Below are 18,986 nucleotides of genomic sequence, written 5' to 3' on the forward strand. Positions count from 1 at the left end.
AAGAGAAGATTTCAGAACTGCCTGCAGGTCCATGTTTCTCTTAGTTTTATTTCTGTTTCCCCCGAATTATTGGCGAGGCGTGAATGATTAATTATCGATATTTCCCCATTTGAAGCTATGGTAAAGAATGAATTATTAACACGTTCGTTGTAAACACTCTGTTTATCGATCCTTTCCCATAGGTTTAAGTATAAGATCAAACAATTTATCGCAAAGCACGCGCCGCCAATGCTTGTAAATCTTCGATTTTCATCACATACATATAAATATCTGACTTCTCATTTTTCTCCTCTGGTGTTATGTGTTTATATTTACATGTTCAAACTTCTGACCATAGGATCCTCAAGCTAGTTATGATGTGAATAGTCATGATGATGACCCAGCACCAAGGTATGATCAAGTCGACTCGAATAGACATGGAACCAGATGTGCAGGTGAAGTTGCTGCCACTGCAAATAATTCCCTTTGCTCAGTTGGTATCGCATTTGGAGCAAGCGTTGGAGGTGAGATTTTTTATCCTACTGATTACTTTCTCCACCTTCTTTTAAAATATTTTACTTTATTTCTATTTTATTATCGTGTGAAAAGTGGCGAGTAAAAAAGGGAGTCATTGACTGACATGGGGCATTGGCATTGTCTAAGGGTTAAAATGCAGGTGCATTGGCTCATTTGAACGATTTTGGCTCCATCAAGCCAATAAAGTCCCAAACAAAAGCCTTAGCTACTCTAGTCTGCCCCTCACCTGCCATTTTTTGTGGCGTAGACTTTATTTGCCAAGATCAGGGTAGCCAGCGATATGGAAAACGGGTAAAGTCAGGGACTTTTGCGAGGTGTGTTTGGCAGAAGCGAGTGTAACCTACAAGGAAAAAAGTCAAGGTGAAAGTTTTATTCGAATGTCAGAGAAAGTCAGGGAATTCGAAAATTTTAGAATTAGAGAATTTGAAGGGGGACTTTGCCGCAAGAAAAGTTTCCATTTTGATCCCTAGTACCAATTGATACCAAAACACAATCTTAGCTCAGAACCGACTGTCTTCTGTCTTATTTTCTTGAGTTTTTATTGGACCAGTAAAATTCAAGTGAGCTGAACGGATCTCAAGCAGAGAATATACTGGTTTTTTTTTGGTTTTTTTTGGGGTTGAAAACATTGGTTTCTCAAGTGCATCACCCCTAAATGAGTGTTTGAATCGTCAACTTAATCTTGCATTCCTCAGTAGTTAGAGTACAGTAATATTTGACCCAACCCGTGCTCTGCCTTCCCCCTATTATTTTAGTAGCCACCTTTGCCTGAAAGCCAAATTTTTAGATGTCATCTACAATTTTTGAGGACCCAAATCAACGTTTTGCATACAGATCATAAGCCAGCTCTGTTTCGCAACTATATGAGTTTGAAAAACCGACAGGGTGTGTCAACTTTTTTAGGCGCATCCGGCGCATGGGGCCCAGGGAAAACAGTACACTGGACCCAACCTCCAGAACAGTTTTCAAGTGGAGGCCCTCTAATCCTTTTGTTTTTTAAATTCCAGGTGTCCGAATGTTAGACGGAGATGTAACAGACGCAGTCGAGGCTAGGTCCTTAAGTTTGAATCCTCAACATATTGACATTTACAGTGCCTCGTGGGGTCCTGATGATGATGGTAAGACGGTTGATGGACCTGGTGATCTTGCAACTCGAGCATTCATGCAGGGTGTTACCAAGGTATTTTCTCCCATGTTTACTCTTTAAAATTTCAAATCGTGCAAAAATCTTCATTGTAAATTTATCTCACTCCAGACTGGCTAAACCGAAGTGCATGTTGGAGTCGATTATGATGCGCCTCTAGAGAAATTTTAAGGTGACTTGTCCTTGGGTCCAATTGGCAAATTGCTGCTCAAGATTTCGCATCAATCAGGTGAAAAGTCTGAATGGACTTAAAGCTTCATGTTAAAGAAAGGCAGTAGTCCTTGGCTACGAGTCTAGAAAGTCACAAGCTCTCCGAAAAAATTCAAAATCTTTATAGAATTTACAAAATATTTTATTGTATCTAGATGGTTGATTCAGAAAATAACTCTGATTAAGTGTCATATCGATGGTGTAAGTCGGCAATCACGTAACTTGGTTTGCAACGTTGCAGACTTCCTGTTATACTTTATTTTTTAAACGGAAAACTACTCAACGGCAATTCTTGAAAACTGCGGTGATTTTTCTTCTCTGTGTGAAAAAAATTATGCAAAAATTTCAAGCAATGATGTCAACTTGTTCTCCTTTAAAAAAATAACATAGAGGCGGAGATTTTCAGACACCGCAAACGAGTTATGTGATTGCCGACTTACACTGTCGATATGTCTTTGTTTATATTTTATTTTCTTGAAAAGTAAATTTGCCACCAATTTTTGCAGAGGTTCTTTGTGAATTTTCTTAACTCACTTCACATCTACATATAAATTTGAGAAGACTTATCATCAATATTATGAGCTAAGTGCCAAAAAGTTGATTTCGAATTGTTCACATTTTTATTTCTGACAACTGCTGCAAAACGTACCACCCACACTGTCTCTTGTACGTTGTTCCCTCTACCCTATTCTCAGTGCCTTTTAGCCCATGATGCAGCATGATGTCCTCGGTGTCTAAATCGAAATGCCTTGTTTAATTCAATTTTTTAATTTTTGCACTTGGTCCGTCATTGATGATACTTGAGTTTTCAGCCTCGTCTCCCGTCTTTTTATTAACACCTCTGATAACCATTTCTGCCCCTCTCGTGTAATGAGTATTTTACCTGATAGTAATACAACATACATTTCTCTTTCAGGGGCGAAAAGGGAAAGGTTCAATCTTCATTTGGGCCTCTGGGAATGGTGGGCGAGACCATGATAACTGTAATTGTGATGGTTACACCAACTCAATTTGGACTTTATCCATCGGTAGCGCAACTGAAAACGGTTTAGTTCCTTGGTACTCAGAGGCCTGTAGCTCAACTCTAGCAACCACTTATAGTAGTGGAGCATCTCATGAAAGTCAGGTATGCTTTGATCGGCTCTTGATTTCTGACAATAAACCTATTTGTAGACAGGCATGTATCTTGCCATGCCGGTAGGCAGTGAAGCCTTCAAGTGTTCCTCTCGAAGAAAATTCTTTAGAAAAAAGTGATTTATTGAAACCGATTTGATTTTTGAAAAGTGTGAATGTAATACCACAATGGGTCAGTTGCGCTGGTCACAGAATCGTGTGTTGGTGCTTGACTTGTGGAAGTTACCTAAAAATAAGAAGATCTGTTCTAACAGCAATTTTGTACGTTCAAGATATCGCGCTTTGAAAAATTCGATTTATGACATCATCCACTGCGATAGTGACACCTTTGGTCTTTTCAACCTTGCTTTCAACTGAGTTTTACGTTGAGTAACCAGTGCAAATGTGTGTCTCACTGATTGATAAAAGCAAGGCAGAACAAACCAAGGAAGTAACTACCGCAATGAATGACAATCTAAACCTAATTTTTCAAAGCCCGATATTTCAGTTAATATTAACTGCAGGAAGTTGGTGTTTGGATAAATTTTATTATTTTTTCGCTGATCCACAAGAATCAAGCATCAAAAGACGATTCTGTGACCTGCACAACTGACCCATCGAAGTGAAAATCGGTTTTTCTTACTCGTATGACAAATTGCCTCAATACATCTTTGCAGTTGGCTCTCTCATTTGAACCAAAACTTGATGAAACTTGTTTGATTTTGATTGTTTGCCTCTCAAGTCAATCCTGTTTTGAAATCAAGACTGAAAAATTGACTTGATTTCCCTAATTTTGCATGCCAATCAATCAATGTCTCTAAATGATTTGTTTTAAATTGCCACTCCCTAATTTATGCAAGAATGCGTCTGAAAATTGTCTCCCTAGAAGACTGTAAATGTGAATAGTTGACAAGTGTAATAACATAGACCGTTTTAGTGGTAACGTCACATTTCAAGATATATCGCAATTTTAGGCGTGGCGCCCTAACCGGGATCCGGTCGGTTTGATTTACATGGGATTCCCCATAAGGATCTGAAAGTCAATTTTCAAAAGCTGATTCTGGGTAGTTTCAGACAGTTTCTACCGGATTTTCTTGCAAATACGAGTTCTGTATATCCTCAAATGTACGTTTCTATCTGGTGATTCTCCAATATTACATCGGATAAATTAGTTATACGCAATGTATTGAAGCAAGTCCCGAAAGTGAGATTATGTTCTTAGTTAGGACACCAGGCCTAAAATCGCGATATATCTTGAATTGTGATGTAACACTAAAATTGTCCATTATATATCTCTGTCTTGTAGCTCTCTTGAAACTAATGACTTCTACCGCTTCTCTTACTTCTGAAATTTGTCTGCTTTCTCAGATCGTTACAACTGATCTTCGTGGTACATGCACAAGTAATCACACAGGAACAAGTGCCTCGGCACCCTTAGCAGCCGGTATTTGCGCCCTAGCTCTTGAAGCCAACATGAAACTCACATGGAGGGATATGCAGCATATTGTGGTGCAGACAGCACGGCCTGCCAACCTCAAAACTGCAGACTGGGCTGTGAATGGAGTCGGAAGAAATGGTAATTATCGTCATATTTTCTTGCGCACACATTGCATGTAATTAAGAGCTCTGCCACCTGACTGCTTTACTGCTAGACCCTTGAGATGTCCTCATTACTCTATCAGACAGTGATTTAATAGATGCGCTCTGCTCTCTTTCCTTTTTTGCGTTTGAGTTTGTGTGTGCTCATGTATTGCTGCTTTGGTTTTGGTTTACTGCTTGAATCATTTTTTCATATCATTTAAAAAAAAGAAAAAAAAGTCCTCTTTTTATTTTATGAATTTTCATACAATATATTGCCAAAGTACAACCACATTCCAGACCCATCAGAAAATGCTGGACCGCAATCTTGCATCAGTCCTGCGCTTTATTGTAAAACCAATGGACAAGTAGAATTTCTTTTGTAAACGCAGTCAGGGGTTTTTCTTTTTTAATTTATTTTCTTAATGATTTTCTCAGTTCTCCGCCAGCAGGAAGTGGCGTTATTTATAGTGTAAGAGGCCAACCAGCAAGTTGGTTTGAATGAAGATATTAGCTGAGTGCACTACTTTCTTGTGAAGAAAAATATCAAGCGTGTTACTTTTCTGTGAAAGCAGATCCTTGGCACACTAAGCCCTTTTTTTAAAAGGGTATTTTTGTAAAAGCAAAGAACTCTCTTGACCCCTGTGACACATCATATTTCAACACTTGAATTGGCAGTACTGAGAATTCCTGTCCATCACATTACAGTCACAACAGGATGTTTATTTTAAACTTTATCGTGAGAAGGAAAATCTCAAAATGTCAGAACTGATGTCTGCATTTCGTTTTAAAAAGATCACAAAAGAGAGAGCTGATTTTGTCTTCTATCAATACTTTATCCCTTTTACAAAAGCACTTTTTTTAATGAGCATTTGGAAGGTATTTATATAAACAGAGAATAGGAACCGACAAAATTCATTTTTAAACTAAGTTCCGCAGTTTGAAATTTACTGAAAATTTTAACTTAGATTTACTCTGAAAATTACTCTTGAGGTTTTACTTTGAAATTTCCTCTAAATTGTATTTGACCTCTAAAACAAGGAAGACATATCAGCTTTGTAGTTTTTTTCTTCTTAATATATACTCTTTTTTGCAGTGAGTCATTCCTTCGGATATGGTCTTATGGATGCAGGAGCCATGGTCGAATTGGCTCGCAAGTGGCAAACAGTACCTGAACAGCACCGCTGTGATGTCTCCATGCCTCTTACTGTTAGGTTTGTATTTGTTACGTCTCCATTTTTCTCTGTTTCAATTTTTTTGGTGAACCGAATAGTAATACTGCCGTGCTAAGGAAGAACGTCATATGAGCCTATAGCCTTTCTATAATTCGACATTATTGGTCACTGGACATTTGAAAAAATAGACCCCTTTTTGCAGGGGGATGTACAGTCATTTTGGCCATTTTCGTTTTTAGACATTAAATTTTGGACACATTATCCTATTACTGTTTTCGTGATTGTGCAGCTTCATATGTATTTTTGTATGTTCTCAAAAACTTAAATCCATCCATCTTCATAAGATCAAATATTTTTTTTTTTTTTTTTTGGAAGAGATGATATTTTTTGCCACTCACTTAACATTCTTTTTCCTTTTTTTGCAGGACAATTCCTGCCAAAAGTTATATTGCATTACAACATACCGTGAAAAAGTGTCCTGGTGTCAACTATTTGGAACATGTTCAAGTGAGTACTTCCCTTGTGATTGTTTTTTAACATGCTTAGAAAATGATGCTTGCAAAATCTTGTCCTGTTGTAAAAACTTACAACAGGTGCAACAATGCACATCCTTTTTTTCGGCAAATTTTGCAGTTTGAAAGAGCAATGAGGCATGCAAAGAAATTCTTAAATGCCAACATGCTCAATACTCCACTCTACATTGCATCAAGACCTGGTGAAATTGCTAATTTCAAAAATATCATTTACTGCATTCTTTGGCTGATAATACTAACTCGAATCACTGGTGCTATCATTGACTCTTAAGCTACAGTAACAAAAGATACGTTGTTAATCTCAGTAAACTGTCCATTATGTTGCCCGGTAGTCCCAACGGACTATTGTTATCGAAGCACTGCTTGGTGACTCGCTGGTTGCTGTAAGTGATTTTTAGTTGCTCAGCAACTCACGGACCTTCAAGGGGCACTTCATTGTTGTGAGGATTGCTGGGTTTTGTTTTGACTTCATTTTTCAACTCTGATGAGCATATTGCTTCAAAATGGTGTCTAAATGTTAATGCTAGAGTCATTTTTATCCTGTCACCATGCAATTATCAAAATTGCTTCTTGCTGAAATCAACAACGCATTCAATGTTCTTTCATTCTGGTGACAAAATTACCTGAAAACATTTAGAGGTGCGGATCCATCGCTCACTGAAAAAGGAAAGAAGTTTTGACACTCCAGAATTTCTCCACTGGTGATTGAATATTTCTCAGTGGTTGTGAAAAATGTTTGTGGTGTTAAAACCGTGTCTAGTAAAATAAAAAAACAAAGGAACAACTCTGATTCGAAAATCTTGTAGTTCCAAGAGTCTAATTTTTTTCTTGTGCTAGATTTTAAATTGATTCCATTCTTTTGTTGTACTTTTAGGCGAAGATCACATTAAATGCTCAAAGACGAGGTGATTTAAGGATATCTTTGACATCTCCTCACGGCACAACCTCTGTTTTACTTGCTCAAAGGCCGCATGATAGTTCTCGTTTAGGTTTCCATCAGTGGCCTTTCATGACAGTTCACATGTGGGGTGAAAGCCCCATTGGGACATGGAAACTCGAAATTCATAATGAGGGGCGAATTTTTGGTAAGTGATGAGTTTTTTCTCTTTGATAAATGGTCAGTGTTCACATTTTTGAACGCCACTTTAAGTTACGTCAACTGGCCAACAGTAAGCCAGTGATGACCGCATACAACTAGATTTGAAGTACCATAAAACATGGGTTTTCATCAAAATTTCACGCTAAGTGCATTGTTCATAATCAAAATTTCCGAAATCAACCCATACCTAAATAATTTACTTTTGATGTCGTTGGATGTCAACATTCGCTATTGTGGCCACAAAAGCCTTGCTCAAATTCATTTAAAGTCCGTGTATAGAATTTTTTATGGGGCGTTTATTGTACTTCAGCTGCATTTTTTTCATATTTTACCATAAAGATGAAACGTGATATAGAGACATAACATAAAGATGACAAGATGAATGTGAAATATCATTGTGTAAATCAGGTACATTTATACGACGTACCAATGATTCAAAATATTGACCTCAACAGTATTTTTAGGTTTTGTCTCCTCTATCATTATGGAACTACCTGTCATTTTGACAAGCATGATTTTAAATACAAGAAACCCCTTAACCAAAAAAATGTCAGTGTATTTTTAAAAAATGCCTGGTTTTACCCCCTATATTTTCAACGCTTCTCTTGTGGTTCAGGAGGAGTTTACCTTGTTCGGTTTTGGTTCACATGCTTCTGCTGATTGCTTTGTTTGGGTTGGTGGTCTCAATTGGTTGAGGTTTTCTTATCCAATTTTTGAAATGCTTTCATGGCTAGCAATTTAATGCAAGGGACCAATCTATGCTCCACAGAAAAAGGGAAAAAAGATAATATTTATTGCACCTTGAAGAGATAATCTTCAAGTCAACTGGAAAAAATGCATGACTTTCATTTTGTGGAATTATTATTGAATTAAGCATGCATTCCAGATCGTAAAAGTACTTCAGCCCATGAAAATTTCATCACACATCTTCTTTTTTCACTCCTAAAAAGTTTGCTCAGGGAGTGGAAGCCCTGTATTGAAGATAATAGTTCTCCAGTGTAAAAGAGCACTATTTTATGGAAAGATGATCAGTTTACATTAGCAGTCCTAGACTTTCATATTTTATGATATCAATGAGGTCCAATGGGCCAGTTACGCCGGTCCCAGAATCTTGTTTGGATTATTCTATCAGCTTAAACCATCAAAACACGATTTTATGACTGGTGCAACTAACCCATTACTACTTGTAAAATTGGCAATACAATTAGAAGAATAAAAATAAAATGCAATTAGACCTATGGAACTTTATGTGTATTCACTATTTCAAATTTTGAGCGTTAATTAGAATGATTCATTTTCCTTTTCTCTCTATTATCATCATGGTAATGGCATACTGCCCGACTGTCCAATAAAATTGTCTTTTTCAAGCATCTACAAATTCTCTTGATATAATCCTAGAGAAAATTACATATTGGTATCCATTCGTCAAATTTTTATCTCTCAATAACATCCTTAGTCCTTATCGACAATTTTAGCTCAACTATTGGGAGCATCGATCCAGGACCACCTGTGTTACCTATTTAAGTATTTTAATAACATTCTAAGTTTTGAAGTATAAAAGGGCAAAGTAACCAATACCTTTGCTTTAAGTCAACTATGTATATTTTCATCCGCCTTTGCGCAATGCCTCATATTTACCCATACATGCATTATTAATCCTGTAAATCCATCATCAAAGAACAAAGAAATTGAAGGAAAATAGATCCCACAATTTCAAAGGACGTTAATTTTTCTGAAATTCATCGAATTTAAAATGATTAAGAACAAAACTGTATCTATATTTCATCTGCATACAATTGGGGTATTCAGATGGTTATTAAACAGGAAAACCTCAATAATACAGTCTTTAGCAGTAATTCAAAAAAGTTTACTTTTGATAATTCCAAAACGGCCAAAAGGACAGTTCAAAATATTTATCCATCCGATTTTCCTCTCTACTTGATTCGTTCATCATAGATTACAGAATCCATGTCTCTTATGAATGGGAATTGCTTTCCCTCATTAATGCTGCCATAGGTTTCATTCAAGCCTTTTTCTAATTCGAAAGATTATATGATCTCAGTATGTACAACATAAATTTGAGTGTGAACTGAACAATCCTTATGATTCACGAAAAACGTGGCATTACTAAAGATTGTAAAAAAAAGTTGTATACTGGTATGACAGGAGTCGAATGCTGACTTTTAAAATCTTCATAGCTGTTATGCATTTTGTTTTTCTTTGACGATGGATTGCCTTGGTGTTGCTGGTGATGTTGAATTGACTAACCACTAAAACTAACATTTACCTTCTCAGGTCGGGCAACTCTCCATGAATGGTCTCTATTATTGTACGGCACAGAAGAGTACCCGCTATCATCCAAACTTAACCATCTTTTACAACCTCCTCACTCCCTTAATATCCCTCTCCTCCCTCGCAAAAATAAGTCCCGCAATCACAAAGGAAAACAGACCGTAAGTTTGAAGCCTAATCCCAAATTATTTAATGCTAAAAAAACCGGAAAGTTCTCCTCGACAAAATCTGTCTCTAAATCAAACACCACTTCCCCCTCATTGGTTGCATCCAAAGTCACATCACCATTTTCCTCCATTCCTAAATTTTCCCATGAAGCCACTACGCAGTCTTTATTCGACTTTCCTTATCTTTTGGCTCCGCCTCAACAGCCATCTGTTTCCTCCCTTCAGCAACCACAACTTCCTGCTATTTTTCAGCAGTACCATAAAGTCCAGGCTCTAATTCCTTACACTAGGTATCCTCGTCCCTCTAAAAAAGGACTTGAAAATCTACACGCAGACCATGACAATCCGGCTTGGAGGAAATCCTCAGGCAAGATGGAGATTTCTCTTTTTGCTTTTTACCGTTTTGTTTTCGTTTTGATAATTTAGCTTTTTTTTCATTTGTATATTGCTTTGGTCCGTGTTTGATCAGCATTGATCACAAAGTTTTTTTTAGCATGCTAAAATTTGTGTAAATACTATTTTTTCTCTATATGCACCACTCTCTGAGTCAATAATTTATTTTTGATTTGTATAATAGTGCTTTGAAATATTTTATTTTATTTTATGAGTCAATTCTCGTTTATCGTTTATTTTTTATTTCTACTAGATTCTGTCTATTGTTTTTGGTGTTGTTTTTTCTTTGGAAGCAAAGACCTCGTTTTTCGTTTTGATTTGAGAAGTTCATATCCAAATTTTGTCAAAATTGTGACCTCAGGTAGATAAAGAAGCAACATATCAATGGCTGAACAAAGACCAACATTTTCGGGCACTGCATGCAATTTTATAGCTCCTTTGATTAGTCAAGCTTTCAATAAATAAGAAACTATTATTTTTTTATATCAATCAAGAGCTCTATCTATGCATAATGTTTATTTGGTTGTATGACTTTAAAGTTATCTGACTCCTCTAAAACCAATCAAAAGCCAGGATTTAAATTTCTTAGTATAATACTTTCTAGCCTTCTGATTGATCAAGCATTTGACTTACCTAGAGAACATAAAATCCGCCATCTGTTTTGCGATCTGTTTAAAATCTATGAATTTGTGTGTGAAGCGAACTGATTATTTTTTTAAAGTGTTAGATTTTCTAAAATTGTTGGAAAAGCTTTTAGAGTTGCTGTGACAGTATTCTTCTATCATCATGTGTGGAAGAAAGGGATCATTTCAACAGATCCCTCACCCCCATTTAAAGTACCCAGGTTTCTCAAAAAAAAAAAAAAAAAAAAAAATGTTTAAGGGTCATTTCTTCAGTGGACAGAGACAACTTTAATATTTTTTTAAGTGGATAAATAGCTTTACAAAAGTTACACCAACATAATTTTGTCAAGATTTTATTACACACTAGAGTGGCCTATGTAGGTATCAAATTTCTAAAACTATTTAATTTGCATATTTCTCCTCCTAATGTTGAAAAATTAAAGATGGAAAAAGTCACAGGAAACATTCTCTCATTACGTGTGGCTTGAAAATATTCGTTCTCCCTCCGCTCCGTCTTGGACGAAAGAATCCATTTCCCAAATTTCAACAATCAGGGCTGTTTAACAAGTCGTTCGTTTAATAGTTCTTCTCTGTAGGAGGCCACTCATGGTTTACATTGCATGATCAAGGTGATCCTTGACATTGCATCGTAGAAAGGAGATTTTAATGAATCTCAAGTAAAACTCAACAACCTAACCTTGGAAATATGCCCTCACAAAGAATTACAATAATGTGCCTCTGTAAAAAATTGAAAGTATGTTAGAAAAACAGGCCGGTTTTGAAAGTGTAAAAATCCAAAGCATAGAAATTTTCTTCTCCGTATTTTTTATTTTTTGCACTGACAAATCATGGTAATCCCTCGCAAGGGTCTATTTTCTAAGTTACACTCTTGAACTCTACTCAAGATTCGTTGAAATTGTCCTTTCTGTGATGCTATGCTTCCTTAAGTCTCCCTGAATCATGATGTAAACCGTAAGGGCTCGTCCGAGAGAAGGATCTGTTTTAAGAACGGATATAACTTCTCACCCCAAAACATAACATTTCGAATAACACACATAATCTCCTCTCAATATTTTTGAATGGAAGATAAATAAATGCAAAGATAGCTCACATCAATGCTTAAAAAAATGCTCAGAGTTATAAAACAGAGTCATTTTTCATGTGTTTTTCAGGAAGTGAGATATTGGAGTGGAACATGATATTTTATGGAACCGAGACATCCCCAGGTGGCACAGAGGTTTCCTTAAGTGACCCCCTGAAGCCAATAATACTCCCTGATGTAGCAGATGGGAGTGATCCTGACAGTCCAGAGCCAAATAACATTGGTTTCAAACCAGGCAACCGATTTCGAGAACTCGCTCAACGGAACAATAATCAAGCCATACCCAGCAGCCAAAGTTCTGCCAGTGCGCCCAAATCTGGATGCGTAGTAACGACAGCAACTTGCTTAGGTTGGTACCTAATTTTAGCTTTAAGTTTAGTCTTTTTAAATCAATTGAGAACTTATGATCTTCTAAAAAATTCGAGATCATCTTCAAGTTGCATCCAAGCGCACAGCACTCTGTTTAGCTGTGACTTGCGGCCATCTAAAAACGTGTCAGGCACACGCTAGCGTGAAAAATGGTCTGCTCATGCAACTTCCTTTCCTGAAACAATGTGATTCATTTTTCAAATTTTGTAACTCCTAACTTTTCTCAATTTTTAAAATATTTTTTTGTGCTATAGTGTGTTGCATATAATTAGTGATTTGGCTGTTATATTGTAAATTGTGACCTGTAAATATTACCAAAATTTTGATGATTTTTTCATATTTTATTTTTAAATCGTGTTGCCGAAGTTCAAGTTTGTGTTACCTTTGATACTTTTTCAGCTCTTTGACTATCTATCAAAAGTATAATATTTAGAGGTATGAAAAAGGCGTTACTTTTACACGTTGATAACCTTACTAGGTTTCTTTTCTTTTCTGCAGTTATGGTATCAGATAGGATGGAAAGTATTTGATATGCTCATCATAATTATTCTCTCTTTAAAGTAACTCACAGGGCAGCAAAACATGCATCATCCTGGGTTTATTAAAATGGTGTTGGTATCATGCACCATAAGCGAAATATTTCACCATCTGTCTTAGATGCTGGCAGTCTGTAACATGTCATGCTGTGCTTTCTTATTTTCTTTGCCGTTTAATTGAGTTTCCTTGCTACCCATCATCTTAGCTTGCCACCCTCAAGCTTTACTATTTTTATTCTACCTTCTTTTTAAATTGTGTCTTCTTATCTTTTCAATTTTGTAATTTTTTGATTATTCTTCCATATTTATTTTATTTTTGGAGTATGAATGCCTTTTTATACGCTTCAGTTTGCTGAGCACCAGCATTTCAGTAAATTTCAGATTCATATTTTTTGTTCAAGTACCTACACTCCCATCTGTCCCACTGTTAAACATTAAGTTATTCTCTACTCCTTCATCGCTCAAGCTTGCTAAGAAGGGAACTTCTCATCCGGTACCTTTTTGAAATTTATGTGTAGAACTCTTTGAATCATTTTCATTTAATGTAAGAACTTCGGAAGAAACTTGGTGTCCTGAGCAACAACTAGTAGTGTCTGTTGTTCCAACAACCCTTTTCGGAAGAGTTTTATCGTGTGAAATAGCATCTTTATTCTCAAAAAATGTACGCATTTCTGAGTAAACTGCAGGGGCCCCTCTCTAATAAATTTTCTTTTGCAGACTTAAATTTTTTTTCAAAGTGAAGATATTCTGAAAGATCAGGTCTCATGGCTTTCAATTTTTGCAGGTGGCTGAAGACCCCCTCTTTTACTTAGAGCGCTACTTATTGATTGTGAAACTACCAGACCTCGTGTCTCTTTTTTGGTGTTTAAAAATCTCCCCTCTCATTTTATTTTTTTGATGGAGAACAAATCAATATAATTTATTGAAATTTTCAAAGAGTTTTCTTTGCACAGAGAAAAAAAAACACAATAGTTTTCAAGAATTGACGTCGAGCAGTTTTTTTGTTTAAAAATGAAATATGACAGGAAGCCTACAGCGTTGCAAACAGAGATATGTGGTCTGGTAGTTTCACCGTCGATATTTGATGAACGGTTCCTTGCCTCCTTCAAAGACTTATAACATTATTTAAGATGGTGAAAAATATTAGAATACTTTGTTTATTTGTGTATTTTGCTGCCCTCCTGATGCAAAAGAAACGGATGTTCTTAAAACCATTCATTTCTCTATAGACATGGCGCTCTTACCAAAAGATCAGGGCTAAAATTTTATCATCCGATCTTCCTGGTCGGTGATCTTTGCTCCTTTGTAGTTTGAATTATAAACTGACAATCCATGTAATATATTTCATCAAGAGCAAGCAAGTATCCTGATACCTCAGTTTATCTCTTTAAACTGTAGCAAGAACGTCTAGTGATGGGTTTGGAAGGGTGAAAAAACCTCTCTCCCTCTGTATTTACAAATACATTTTTTTTTTTTAAAGTATTATCATCATTCTCAATAGCTTAGTTATTTTTCCCCTGTTTCTTAATCTGCATGAAGTGCTTATTAGCTGTTTTTCATGTATGACAAGTGCAATAAATTTATAGTTTAATAACTCAGAATTTTGACTATATTACAAAGTCGATGAAGTTTAGGATAGAGAGGAAAATTAAAAAATGAAAGCATATCTTTAGTTGAAACAAAAAGTAATTATTGAGCTGAATGTACGATTATCTTTTTATCAACCATCCAGACACGTCAAGTCTGGCTTCTTTTTAAATTTTTTGACCTTCATATTAATGGCTACAGTGTCAAACCGCGTATCTACATTTTGGTATTTCAAAGTTTATGCTCCTACTTTATTATTTCCAAGAGACACAAGCCAATTTCACTGCTTGAAATTTATACAGAATATTTTGCTAACAGAGAAGAATAATTAAGGAAGCTTTCAAGGAATAACGCTAACTCAGAGATAAAATGAAGAATGACAGGAAGTCTCCAATGTCGCAAAGGAAGATACGTGGTTTCACTCATTGATATTTTACTTCTGTTACGTGTTTTTAAAAGAACATCAGGAGTAGGTTAAATATGAAATTTCTTTCAAAATTTTGGTACAACTTTCAAGTGAAGTTTTTTTATTTGTAAGTCTGTCCTTTTAATTTTTATAGCTTTCGTCTCTATCTTAGTTCAATTTGTAATAATCGTTTATTTAGTGATGATTTTGTGTGAGTTGTACTTAATTAAAATGAGTCTCAGTATTACCTTTAGCCAAAAATCTGAGTCGAATATCAACTGAACCGTACTATTATTTGCAGCTGTTTAATAAATATATTTGGAAAAGGAAGAGTATAAAGTTACGTAAATTTCAAAATGGTAAACTCGGCACTGATCATCATTTGCGGTCTTGAATGTAAATAACCATTATTTTTTTTTAACCTGTAGGAAAGTGCTTAAGCGCAGAAAAGATTGATAGAGACTTAATAGGAAAAGATTTTTCTAATAGGTGCTTTTATTGTCCCAGGAATATTTCTTGTAAAATTTGTACTTCAGTATAGATACATGGCCGTTTTTCTAAAGTTTAGCGGAGATCGTGAGGCATTGTGAAGACTTATTTAATGCTGAAGAATTTTTGGTTTGATCAAGGATCTGAAATATTCTAAATCCAAATGACAAATGATCCATAACTAAAGAGTCTTATCTAGAGATTTTTCCCAATGAATGTACTTTACTTGTACCTGAACTCATGCGGCGCCCAAGTAACTTTTACTTTTTTTATTTTACTCCCAACTCAAGTAGCTATATTATCCCCAAGTTTTATCAGTTAATTGATATATCTTTTCCCGCATTCTTATTAAGTTCTTGTTTTAATTTTATTTTTACCCTCTCTAGTTTAGTTTCAGATCAATTTTTTTAACTAATGTCTCATTTAAGTAGCAGCTTGTGCACAATGTGTCAAAAAATGGCAAGGGTCCAACTTCTCTGACTTGCCAGAAAAAATATATTCCTCTATCATGATTTTAACTTCAAAATTTTAAGATTAAATCGCAGTTTTTGGATCAAGCAGGTCTATGCAACTTTATTATTTTTGCTCATTTGATCAAGAAAAATCTCCACTTTGAACTTCTCGCTTTTTGCTGAACAAATCAATCGCCCTATCCCTCAAAAGAAGCAAGTGTACCATTATCATTGAGGGAGATGTTGATTCATAGAATGTAATCTATTCTCATAATGTTAATGTAATTTTGTGTCTACCTTCCATGTATTTTGATGTATTTTTAATCCTTTTTTTCCTCCCTCTTTTTTTTTAAAAAATTAATATTTAAGTTTTCCGAGGACCGCTCTGTATAAAGCTATATTCGTTTTTTAAGTTGTATATTTATCATAGCTTTTATAATCTTGGGTATCAGTGAGATTTCCAATGATTTTGGTTTATTGGGCCTTGAGTTTTAAAATTTTCCGGTCATATCAAGAGTTTTTTAATGCATTTTTGTCATGACTTATCAAGAGCCCACCATCAAGGACTGGCGATGTGCTTGAATGATAAAAGCGAGTTCATAAAGAATAACTAAGGATAAAATATTCGGAAGTGGTTTGTCCTGTTTTACGTCGGACTATTCTTCATCAATAACTACTAGGAGTATTGTCTGAAAATTATTATGAAGAATCGAGAAAAAAATTATTAATTTTAAATTTAATAACGCATTTATCTGTTTTTAAATGGAAATTCAATCAAGTGATCAGATCCTCTTGGAATCTCACCTAAATCAGCGCAAATCAATTCCTACTTAAGTTTCTTTGTTTTGCTCAAATGTTATTTTGATTTTGTGCAATTACTCTCTTTTTCCTTTGCCAATTGTTGTAAATCTCCCCTTTTTCTTTTGCCAACTACTGTAAATATTTTTATTTCTTTTGCTGTCGGTTGGCACTTTCTTTTACTCTCATGAAATTATTCTTTATGAGTACTTCGATTTTTAAATGAGTTTCATCTATCTATGGTTTACTTAATCAACTCTTTTCATTCAGTTTAAGTTTTACGAGCCAAGAGTTCAAGTCAGAAAAAAAAAAGAATCAATTTTGAAATGCAGAGGTGTGCTTGTTAGAAAAAAATCGACAGAAATATATCCCGGTTTGTATTCAGAATCCCATGTAGCACATCTTTTGATTTTAAGAAAAGAAATTGTCCTAATTCGATTGATTTAGCTGAAGTCCACTGTCCGTAAAGTTTCTGGAACTGCAACAGGTCTATCCAATAGTCTCATCTATATGTTTCTCAAAGCTTTGCTCTAACATCTTAACCCCTGCCAATCTCTTTATTTTTATTCTCTACCCTCTTTTCCCACTTCTCTATGTAGACAATACTTTAAGTGCTTCGAGCATAAATTGTGATACGCGGGAAGGTAAAAGACCATTGACTTTTAAAATGTTAATATTCGGCTTCCATGGATATTGGAGTGTCTGCAGGGCTAGGGACCCATAGAATTGAGGACAGTTAAAAATTCTCATGAAATGCCCCAGAATGTTCTCTCATGCTTGATTCCTCTTTATCTCTTGAGTTTTTACGGCTGTTTGATAGATAATTTTGGAAAATCGTAACTTTGATAAGAGAAATTAAGAGCTCAAAAATCAGTATCAAAATTAATGGCATATCTTGCTCCTTTTTTGTGCAAACTGAGAGACCATCAAACAGGAATGTTGAGAATTTTGGTAATTTTGCTCAAGAAAAACTCAGAAAAGTTTTTTCCCCCCGAAATCTGTAGGCACTCCAGAAGTATATGTATATTTTTTTCTATTAAATCTTTCCGTGCCAAAAAGTGTTTACAGGAAGCCCCTGTCATTGTCATGGTGAGTTTGGTGGCCATTTATAATCAGCTTTTTGTACTGGAGAAGAAAAGAATCATAAAAGTGTGTACTTACTTTTCAAATTTGAATATTATGGAGTTTGAATGCAGAGGAGCTGACCAGTGGCATTTGGCAAAAATTCATATCTCTTAGATGTGTGTTATACTTGGTCCTTGAAAAACTCTATTGCTGCATGCATTTTCTCTTCTTATATTTTCTTCTCTTCTCAAATGTCGAAATAATTATATTGAAAACTACTGCATGTTTTTTCCACTTTAAGTAAATGATGCTAAGCAGTGCTTTGTACAGTAAGCCTGTAGTACATTATTCTTTTATTTTCTTTAAATAATTATTATACATAATTAAAAGTCCAAAAGGTTAGAAATGTGTAGTTAGAAATGCCCACAGAGGGTCGTATCGTTAGAACTCAGGACCCGAAAATTCCTGGCTGAAAGTCACTCTGCAGGGATACTTTGTTAAAGGAGCACACGCACACACTAACACCCCAACAGACACTCATACAAAAATAACTTACACTTTGAACAGTGACTAGGAATTAAAGAGTTCCTAAATTGCCCATTTCCATTACTTATCTTTTTCCAGGAAAGTTTAATCCCTTAGTAGATCTGTCACATAACTTTCAGATGTATGTGTTTTCTAGAGAAATTTTATCGTCCTGATCTTCCAGGTCAGAATTAAGTTTTCTCATCTTTCTCTGTCATTTATAGTGATCTCTATAAATGAGATGGACAGCAAAAATGCTTAAGAGGTCTTAAATATTCTGAAAAGTAACGTTGACAATTAGGTACACTTTTGAGTAAAATTCAGCAGTGGCATTATGCCGGACCAGATATGTTTCCCTATCTTACAGTGTGTCCTAATTAACTGGTCATAGACTTTGAGGGTCTACTTCTACTATACTCCTAAACTGAAAATAAATTCTTTCGTTTACTTAAATTTTTTCTGAAAATTTTTATCTGATATTCGCCGTCTTTGGAAGATATATCTCCAAGATTTTTTTAGCGTCAAAAGTCATTCCGTAAGTATATTAGGAGGCAAAAATTACAAAAGTTTATATTTTTTGTCAACATGAGAAAAAAAAGTTCTCATACCTCTACATGCGCTAATCAAAAAAATTTTAACCGAGTAACATTCTTTTCCTTTTGCTTAAACTGCTCTTTCTATGTTTTTAAAAACCTCAAACCTTGTTGATGGCCTATAGTGGCAACAGAAGGCATATTTTGTAAAATGTCCATTACGCATGGCCAAAGATTTGAACTTTTCACACTCATGACATTTTTTGTAGATAAACCCTTAA

At 35.3% G+C, this 18,986-nt stretch overlaps 1 protein-coding gene across 2 annotated transcripts in view; it reads left to right on the forward strand.

Moving 5' to 3' along the window:
* LOC109034866 (furin-like protease 1, isoforms 1/1-X/2) overlaps window positions 1–18,986 on the forward strand; it is a 57,816-nt gene that overhangs the window by 27,242 nt on the left and 11,588 nt on the right. The window contains exons 5-12 of one of the 2 annotated variants that reach the window (XM_072301126.1): window positions 338–503; window positions 1,524–1,696; window positions 2,787–2,996; window positions 4,352–4,559; window positions 5,658–5,775; window positions 6,162–6,243; window positions 7,144–7,354; window positions 9,664–10,347. In XM_072301126.1, coding sequence (XP_072157227.1) covers window positions 338–503; window positions 1,524–1,696; window positions 2,787–2,996; window positions 4,352–4,559; window positions 5,658–5,775; window positions 6,162–6,243; window positions 7,144–7,354; window positions 9,664–10,253 — 1,758 coding nt within the window. In that variant the 3' untranslated portion in view covers window positions 10,254–10,347. Of the gene's footprint in view, window positions 1–337; window positions 504–1,523; window positions 1,697–2,786; window positions 2,997–4,351; window positions 4,560–5,657; window positions 5,776–6,161; window positions 6,244–7,143; window positions 7,355–9,663; window positions 10,348–12,015; window positions 12,295–18,986 lie in introns of those variants that run through there. The other variant, XM_072301125.1, reaches the window with a different exon arrangement.

Source organism: Bemisia tabaci, chromosome 5 (assembly GCF_918797505.1).
Source record: "Bemisia tabaci chromosome 5, PGI_BMITA_v3".
NCBI classification, from domain to species: Eukaryota; Metazoa; Arthropoda; class Insecta; order Hemiptera; family Aleyrodidae; genus Bemisia; species Bemisia tabaci.